This window comes from Alosa sapidissima, chromosome 21 (genome assembly GCF_018492685.1).
Source record: "Alosa sapidissima isolate fAloSap1 chromosome 21, fAloSap1.pri, whole genome shotgun sequence".
Taxonomy (NCBI): domain Eukaryota; kingdom Metazoa; phylum Chordata; class Actinopteri; order Clupeiformes; family Clupeidae; genus Alosa; species Alosa sapidissima.
This window is the reverse complement of record NC_055977.1, coordinates 6515861-6525860: the sequence shown is the minus strand read 5'-3', so window position 1 is coordinate 6525860 and position 10000 is coordinate 6515861. Positions and strand designations below refer to the sequence as shown.

Sequence of the window (10000 nt, the reverse complement as noted above, 5' to 3'; positions counted from 1 at the left end):
ATCTGTCTCTCTGAGGTTAAATGCACGGCATCAGCAAAGTGAACCAGCCTCCTTTCCTTTTTTTTCTGCTGTTTTGTTCACACGTGTAAAAATAGCAGCGACTCTGTCTCCAAACGTGACCCTCATGTGACGCCTCTCTCTCTCTTTCTTTAGATTGGCTTTAAATTAGTTCTGTTTCTAGGTGTCATGACGATCTTCCAGTTTCTCACAGCAGGTGGCTGCAGTTGGAGAGAGAGAGAGAGAGAGAGAGAAAGAGTGAGAGAGAGAGAGAGAGAGAGAGAGAGAAATATCTCAAGCTCATCTCTGGCTTTCTGGGAGGTTGGGGTGGGAGTATTTTTAGCCTCAAATTAAGCTCCCGTTCCTTCTTTTTTCTCCCAAGGAGGAAGGACAAAAAAAGCCATAGATATCGCTTTTCATGAGAAGTGATTGAGAATGTTGACATTTTTTGAAACGAGTTCCTTTTTTGGCGTTTCTTAACGCACAGGGATCAGGAGATCTTTGTGAGAGAATTCGTGTGACATGGCCCCAAAAGATTAGCTTGTGTTTTCTTTTTCTTTTTTTTTGAAGTGAGGTTAAGTGCCACTTTTCAGACCCATTCCAGTTGAAATGTATAAATAGGCACGCAGAGTAATATGTGAAGGCTGTCGTGAATTGCACACACTAGTGTCTTTCTGTGGAAAGCAATAACTGCTCTACTGTCGAAAGGAAGTGTTCACAAACCCTAATAATGTGGGGTTGTCCGAACTTTGATGGCAATAAATGGAGTGTGGAAATGGCACAGGGGTAAAATGTGAACTGTTTTACGTGGAGGTAAGCATTTTTTTTTTTTTAACTTGTTACAGGAGAATTCACAGCACCCGTGAATTATCAACAGCTAATAGCGGCATATAATAAACCACGTTAGCTTCGTTCATATGCTATTTATTTGCAAATGAGGTGCCACATGCCTTTCTCGGTGGAGGTAGTGTTGACAAGTATGCCCTTGATAAACAGTCTGCAAAGTGTATTTATATCAAGTTATTAATAGGGTTTTATGAGAACTCACTGTATGGGGCATAAACAAGGACTTTCAACTCGGAGTCAGTATTGTCTTGCCTGGAATGCCATGCATTGCAGAATAACTGACCTTGAAATCCGTTATGTTTTTGTTACCAAAGTAGTTCTATTAGTCATGGTGTTTGACCTTGGCTTGTACCAGGTAGACTGGTTGAAAAAGCAACTCAGTTATGTTGGGAACTTTATCTCTGTTAATCTCCTGTTCAACATCTGTCCATCTGTCCATCTTAAATATTCCTTCTCTCTTCTTGTCCTTCGCTCCCAATTCACTCACTCACTCACTCACTCACTAACCAACTAGCTTTCTTTTTTTCACATTTCTCCACTTCATAAGTCAATGTCTCTCAGAACTCCATGTACAAACTACATGTACAGACATTTATAGGACTAAGTTTTGTTGCTTGCCATTGAGAACTAAATATTGATTAGAGAAAAGTTTGAGATATTCCCTTTTTTCTATGTATGTATATATGTAAGTATATATGTATGTATGTATGTATGTGTGTATGTACTGTATGTATGTATGTATGTATGTATGTATGTATGTATGTATGTGTGTATGTACTGTATGTATGTATGTATGTATGTATGTATGTATGTATGTATGTATCAATCTATGTATGTATTTATGTATGTCTGTATGTATGTATGTATGTATGTATGTATCTATCAATCTAGCTATCAATCAATCTATCAATCTATTAATCTTTCTATCTTTCTATCTATCTATCTATCAATCTATCTATCTCTCTACCCATCCCTCTCCTGCATTCTATCCTCTACACTCAGCCTCTAAACCCTTCTCTCCATGTTCTCTCCTCTCCTCTCCGGCAGGCGTGAGTGCGGAGCTCTTAGCCGCGGCGGCCGCGGTGAGCAGCAGCAGCAGCAGCGGCGGTGGCGTCGCCCTCGGTGCCGTCGGCACGGGCAGCACGGCCGGCACCAACGGCAACGGCAACGGCAACGGCGGCGGGAGCAGCAGCGGCGGCAGCAGCAGCAACGGGAGTGTGGAGGAGGCAGAGATGCGCGGAGGAGGAGGAGGAGGAGGAGGAGGAGGAGGAGGCGGCTGGGAGCGCGAGCCCGAGGAGTGGGAGCAGGAGCTCCAGCGCGAGCTGCTCCTCATCCAGCGGCAGCAGTACATCCAGAAGCAGCTGCTCATCTCAGAGTTCCACAAGCAGCACCAGAACCTGCTGAGGCAGCACCAGGCCCAGCTACAGGAGCACATCAAGGTAGGAGCAGAGGGGAGCAGAACAGAGCAGAACAGAGAAGAACAGAGCAGAACAGAGCGAAACAGAACAGAGAAGAGCAGAACAGAACAGAGCAGAACAGAGCAGAACAGAACAGAACAGAACAGAGCAGAACAGAACAGAGCAGAACAGAGCGGTGCAGAACAGAACAGAACAGAGTAGAACAGAACATGGTAGAATAGAACAGAGCAGAACAGAACAGAACAGAGTAGAACAGAACAGAGCAGAACAGAGCGGTGCAGAACAGAACAGAACAGAGTAGAACAGAACATGGTAGAACAGAACAGAGCAGAACAGAACAGAACAGAACAGAGCAGAGCAGAGAAGAGAAGAGCAGCAGTCAGTCGGTATAGGGAGCACGTGCACACAGAGAACACCGATCTCTCAGTCTGGTCTGCGGGCCCTTGTTTTGAATGCTAGGCAAAGTGCACAGTCAGTCTATGAGCAAAGGTCTCGTGCATAAACTGACGGCGGGCATCATGTGGTGAGAGACAGCTTTCAGCTGACCCACCAATGTTAGTGCATAGGATCTTTCTTAGCGTCATGGTATTAGATTTGCAAATAGATGTGTGGTTATTCAGCAAGCTTTAGTTAGACTTTAGACTTTTGCACTTTCTCCAGCATTTAAAGTTTAATTAGGGCCTTGCAAGTTAAACAGGCAAATCAGAACGGTTCCACTTTACCTGGATGACTTCCTATAGACTATTTACAAATGCTCATATGAAGCAAGCTAGCTGTTGAAACTGTTTATGGTTAGTTAGGGTTGGGTCAATTATTTTTCTCAGTCGTTTTAAAGCATTTCTCGAATCATCATTAACATGTGAAAACTAACAATTAGTGCATTTCTCAAAACAATTAGTGCAAACTGCACCGCATAGTGGATTACCTGCAAAAGCACATATCTTGCTCAAAATGCTTTGTTTATGTCTTAAAAGCAAATATTTATACCAATGAAACTGTCAGTGCAATCAAAATTACAAGTTCCTACGCCATTGTTTATGTCAAGACAAGTTTTGCGTTGTAAATATGTCAGTTTACTCTGTAGGTATTTCCTAATGAACAAATGTGCAAGGCATCACTATTTGTGGCATACAGTAGCATTTCCAAACTACAAAGTTACACAATTGTGTGTGTAGGGGGTCGATTGCAAAAGAGTTCAAAGTTTCAAAGTTTTTACTGTTGACAGACATAGTGACAGTATAAAGAAAACAAAGGCTTTTACAGCATTGTGCAAATAGAAAATGACCAATATACAGTAAAATACCCCTTGGTCAGAGCTGCACACCACTGTACATCTTTCTATACATCCTGACGTTCCTGTCTGTCAGGTCACATATATATGCTAGACAGACTATGACAGCTACGTAGTTATGGCAGCTATAGTTCAACACCTTTGCATGTAATGACACAAGCGATGAAATAAGCCCAATTTGTTTTATGTATGTATGTATGTATAGCCTCTATAAGGCTCTGGGTAGGAATATTCAGCATGGAACCAGTACAGAGCATTTTGTGACCCACAGTGCACCAACATGACATTAGCAATTGGAAATTTAAATACAGCAGACATTTCTACTAAATCAGTAGCATGGATGCTGTACTAAAGCATTGCTGTTTGTTCACGATGAGGAGAATCTGCTTAAATGATGTGCACAAGGGATGAGATGATTTGGAGTTTATGGAGTTTTTTAGTTTGAGACTTTCAATTCTGATCTGAGAATTGCACCAAAGCAACTGAGAGAAAACTGCAATACTGGCCATGTTTCCCAAACATAGCACTGCGACAACACATCTATACAACTGTATCTAGATATCAACATATATCTAAATGCCTTATGAAACAGTGTGATATGGTATGACTTTTATCATCAGAGTACACAATACTCACTCTCAGAGCAAACAGAACATGGGAAAGATGTGCAATCAAATAATAAGGAATATGTTTCCCAATTGCTTGTAACAATGGTTATTGCACAACATCACTTCTGGGAAATCCACCCCCCCGTGTTGCATAATCAGTGTCCATCAGTCAGTTTGCCTGTAACAAATGACTAAAGAACAAGTGCATTATTGAATGAACAAATTCCTTCCATAGACGGGTGGGTGGATGAGAGATTGAACGTATAAATCAAACAGTGAATGCATGCATAAATGAATCATTCAGTCCATCAGACTGCCAGCCAAGACGAGCAGACGCATGGTGTATTTCAGAACAAATCCTTAATGTCACTCCGTTGGGTCATGAATAAATGAAAGGGTGAGTGAATGATTAAACAAATCAATATATGAAGTGAACCCACTGTTCGCAAGCAATATGGCTGGTTAGTCAGTATGACAGCTTCAATAAGCAGACCATGACTAACAAATTGCATTTAGCATGGCTTGCTAATGATTGGTAGAGCAGAATAAATCTATAATGACAGTAAGCAGAGTTACGTGAATATGTTTGTTCCAAATTTAGACATTTTCCTGTTCTTTCTCACAATTATTTTTGTCTCTCTTTTTTCCTACCACCCCCTACTATCTATCTCCATCTTTCTCCCACTGCCCCCACAATTTGTCTCTTTCCCTCCCCCTATCATTCTCTCTCTCTTCTTCTCTTTCCCCCTATCTATCTCTCTTTCCTTCCCCCTATCTTTCTATCTATCTCTTCTCCCTATCTTTCTCTCTATCTTTCTCTCTTTCCTTCCCCCTATCTTTCTCTCTATCTTTCTCTCTTTCCTTCCCCCTATCTCTCTCTCTATCTCTTCTCCCTATCTTTCTCTCTATCTTTCTCTCTTTCCTTCCCCCTATCTTTCTCTCTATCTTTCTCTCTTTCCTTCCCCCTATCTCTCTCTCTATCTCTTCTCCCTATCTTTCTCTCTATCTTTCTCTCTTTCCTTCCCCCTATCTTTCCCCCTATCTATCTCTCTTTCCTTCCCCCTATCTTTCTCTCTATCTTTCTCTCTTTCCTTCCCCCTATCTATCTCTCTTTCCTTCCCCCTATCTTTCTCTCTATCTATCTCTCTTTCCTTCCCCCTATCTCTCTCTCTATCTTTTCTTGTCTATTCACTTGGTATCTTCTGTCTATTTTCACTTCCACTGTGTGTCAATTTGTTCTCCTGTGTCACATTCTCTCTCTCTCTTTCTCACTCACTTCACCTCTCTTATTGTCTCACTCATCCCCTCTTCTCCTCCCTCTTCTCCCTCTTTCTCTCTCCCCCCTCCACCTCTCTCCTTCTCCTCTCTCCCCTCCCTCCATCCCTCCATCTCTCTCCCTCCCTCCCTCTTCTCCCTCCATCTATCTCCCTCCATCCCTCCTTCTCTCCCTCTCTCTCCTCCCTCCATCCCTCTCTCTCTCCCTCTCTCCCTCCCTCTCCTCCCTCCATCCCTCTCTCTCTCCCTCTCTCCCTCCCTCTCCTCCCTCCATCTCTCTCCCTCTCTCCCTCTCTCCCTCCCTCTCCTCCCTCCATCTCTCTCCCTCTCTCCCTCCTTCTCTCCCCTCCTCCCTCCATCCCTCTGTCTCTCTCTCCATCCCTCCTTCTCTCCCTCTCTCCCTCCCTCTCCTCTCTCCATCCCTCCATCTCCTTCTCTCCCTCTCTCTCCTCCCTCCATCCCTCCTTCTCTCCCTCTCTCCCTCCCTCTCATCCCTCCATCTCTCCCTCCCTCCCTCCCTCCTCCCTCCATCCCTCCTTCTCTCCCTCTCTCCCTCCCTCTCCTCCCTCCATCCCTCCATCTCTCAGCTGCAACAGGCTCTTCTGACGCTGCGCCAGCAGCAGGAGTTGCTGGCGGAGGAGCGTCGGCAGGAGGCCGAGGAGGAGGAGCGTGAGAGGGAGGAGAAGCTGGAGGAGGAACGCGAGCAGGAGCTCCAGATGATGGAGCAGCAGCACCAGCACCAACAGCACCATCAGCACCAACACCACCAACAGCAGCAGCAGCATCTCCTCCATCAGCACAGGAAGAAGGAGCGCAGCAGAGAGAGTATGAACTCCACCACCCATGGTTTTTACTTTTTATATTTTTATGTCTCTATCTATATCTATCTATCTATCTCTCTACACACACACACACAAACACACACACACACACACACACACACACACACACACACACATACATGCAATGTCCCCAAGAGAATAGGAGCTCATCTCCCGAAATCTTTTAGATATATCTATGTAATAAAAAAAGAGAGATGATTTGGAATGACCAACAGTGCACCGCATCTCTTAATGAAGCAAAACATGCAGCACCTAAGGACGCTGAATATAGTGTAGGTGTGAAAACATGCAGCACCTAAGGACGCTGAATATAGTGTAGGTGTGAAAACATGTAGTACCTAAGGACGCTGAATATAGTGTAGGTGTGAAAACATGCAGCACCTAAGGACGCTGAATATAGTGTAGGTGTGAAAACATGTAGTACCTAAGGACGCTGAATATAGTGTAGGTGTGAAAACATGTAGTACCTAAGGACGCTGAATATAGTGTAGGTGTGAAAACATGTAGTACCTAAGGACGCTGAATATAGTGTAGGTGTGAAAACATGTAGTACCTAAGGACGCTGAATATAGTGTAGGTGTGAAAACATGTAGTACCTAAGGACGCTGAATATAGTGTAGGTGTGAAAACATGTAGTACCTAAGGACGCTGAATATAGTGTAGGTGTGAAAACATGTAGTACCTAAGGACGCTGAATATAGTGTAGGTGTGAAAACATGTAGTACCTAAGGACGCTGAATATAGTGTAGGTGTGAAAACATGTAGTACCTAAGGACGCTGAATATAGTGTAGGTGTGAAAACATGTAGTACCTAAGGACGCTGAATATAGTGTAGGCGTAAAAAAAAGCCTCTCGGTATTCAGTGCTAAGCGTCTAATTGGCTAAGTTGTTGAAGCCAACCTGAGGAGTGACGTCCTGTTGCTCATTACCGACAGGACGGAGTGGAAACACTCAAGGATTTGCACTCCACGGGGTTGCTCTTTGCCACGTACGTGAGGTAGCCTTTTATAGCTCTAAATGGGCCTAAATCCCACACAGAAGAAATCTATCTATCTATCTATCTATCTATCTATCTATCTAACAAACGAGTGTAATTCAGTTCTAATGAGGAAAATGGCTACATGTACTGCAGAGTAGCGCACCACGTGTCAACTCGTGAAGCAGCTATTAGCCCAAATTCATAAAATAGAAATAGTATCCCAGCAACGTGTTGACCAGGACATCACATGACATGCAGCCTCATAAACAAGTATTTAAATATAGAACATAGCAGGTAAATTATAGAGCACTGTGAACTGGAGCCAAATACTCCCAGCACTATGATACAACAGCAGCCACTCGAGGACAGACATTGTCATATGTTGTTGTTGTTTTGAATGTGTGTGTGTGTGTGTGTGTGTGTCTGTGTGTATGTGTGTGCATGTGTGTGTGTGAGTGAAAGACTTTAGGTGACAGGTGGCAACATTTTTTTTTTGCACTGCACTTTTAATATAGTTCCACAAGGTGGTGGTATTTTGCCATTTCAACACTGCCACGGCACAAGTTGGGAATGTTGAATTTAGTCGCCAGTGTGTTTTTACGGTAATGCATCTTTAGCATGTAGGTAAAACTTTCAAATGACTAAATGGAACACCATTCGCTGCATTTAAAATCGCCTCATTTACCGGTTACTTTGAATTATCAGATTTATTTTTGATTAAGATGTACAGCCCTTGGTCAAACATTCTCAGATTATGACTTCGCTGCAGTAATCATTAAATCATACAGAGAAAATCGTACATAAGAATAAACAAACAATAAACAATCTCTCTCTACCCCCCCCCCCCCCCTTAGTAAAGCAGCAGTGACTCTGGACACCCCTATCCTGTTTTAGTTCTCTTTAAAGATACAGTCTCGTAAAAGTGAACAAATGCCTCACTTCTGTCTCACTTCCTCTTCCAGGTGCCATGGCCAGCACGGAGGTCAGACAGAAACTTCACGACTTCCTGTTGAACAAATCGGCGAAGGAACTCTCGCCCAACTGCACTGGTCACCCCTCCGCCCACCGACCCAAGATCTGGTACATGTACGTTTCGCAAACCTCACACACACACACACACACACACACACACACACACACACACACACACACACACACACACACACACACACGCACACACACATAGATGTATATTTACGCAACCCTTAAAAACTGCAGAAACACCACACTGTTGCTTACAGTTTACGTTTTTTTTTTTCAGTGATAAGCAATTTGCAGAAGTTCTGTAGCAATGCTGTGAATTACACTTCTACCGTGCATAAGTAGGCAACATTCCTAAATGCATCTCTACCCATAGTTAAATGTTTGTGCATGTGCATGCATATATATATACACTCCTAAATGCAGCAGTCCCCATAGCTAAACGTGTGTGCACACATATGTACATTCCAAAATGCAACGGTCCCCATAGTTAAAAATGTGCACACGTGTCAACTGTACATTTTGTATCCTTCGATGACTGAATCTGAGTTGAAATGTCCAGGGATATTCCAACTCATGGAACGTCTCTCGGCCAATCAGAAACAAATAAATAGTTCCATAGAACCCAATTGTTGTATAATGCAATTTTTAGCACAGCCCCCTGTGACATCATCCATAATGTAAATCTCACACTGCAAAAAATGAATTCTAACCAAGTGTTATTGATCTTATATTAAGATTAAAAAATCTATTTGGTATTGTTTTTAGTATGAAAAGACTTACCTAGCACCCTCTCAAAAGATCATTTTGACTTAATTTAAGAAGACTTTAACTTATTTTAAGGAGTCTTATCAAGACATTGCTCAACGCACTGGCAGACAAATTTGCTTGTCTTCAAGATGAGATGTCTTAAAATAAGTCAATTTTTTTTTTAATTAAGTCAAATGATTTCACAAAAAAGCACTAGGTAAGTCTCTTTATACTGAAAACAATACCAACTAGTTTTTTTTTATCTTGATATAAGATTAATAACACTTGGTTAGATTTTGTTAGATAAGCAGTTTTTGCAGTGCATCCATAATGTAAGCCCTGAAAGAAAAGAACCCCCCCCCCGAAAAAATACAAGGAGACCATGCAGGTTGGCTTTAGGGGGGGGGGGGGGGGGGGTTTATGGTGGCAGAAATTGATGACTGAATGTTTTTATGGAAACACTATGAACTACTTTACTACAGAGCTCTCATACAGTCCAGAAGGCTTCAGCCTTCCAGCACCCATAGTTAAAAGAGTGAATGTATGTCATCTGTACATTTTTAAATCTCATCCATAATGTAAGTCCTAAGAGAAAGGAAACCCTCTTTGACAAGCACAAGGAGACCGTGCAAGGAGGAGGGGGGGCAGTTGTGGTGTGTGTGTGTGTGTGTGTGTGTGTGTGTGTTGTGTGTATGTGTGTCAGGTTGTTGTGGTGTGTGTGTGTGTGTGTGTTGTGTGTGCCCTTGTGTCGGGGGGTTGTGGTGTGTGTGTCTGTGTGTGTGTGTCTGTGTGTGTGTGTGTGTGTCGGGGGGTTGTGGCGTGTGTGTGTGTGTGTTGTGTGTATATGTGTCGGGGGGTTGTTGTCGTGTGTGTGTGTGTGTGTGTGTGTGTATGTGTGTCAAGGGGCTGTGGTAAGTGTGTGTGTGTGTGTGTGTGTGTGTGTGTGTGTGTGTGTGTGTGTGTGTGTGTGTGTGTGTGTGTGTGTGTGTGTGTGTCGGGGGCTTGTGGTGTGT

At 43.1% G+C, this 10000-nt stretch overlaps 1 protein-coding gene across 1 annotated transcript in view; it reads left to right on the top strand.

Moving 5' to 3' along the window:
• The window catches only part of LOC121696136 (histone deacetylase 9-B), a 51823-nt gene that overhangs the window by 5823 nt on the left and 36000 nt on the right, over positions 1-10000 (top strand). The window contains exons 2-5 of the mRNA XM_042077464.1: positions 1891-2049; positions 2098-2282; positions 6023-6260; positions 8219-8342. Coding sequence (XP_041933398.1) covers positions 1891-2049; positions 2098-2282; positions 6023-6260; positions 8219-8342 — 706 coding nt within the window. The remainder of the gene's footprint in view (positions 1-1890; positions 2050-2097; positions 2283-6022; positions 6261-8218; positions 8343-10000) is intronic.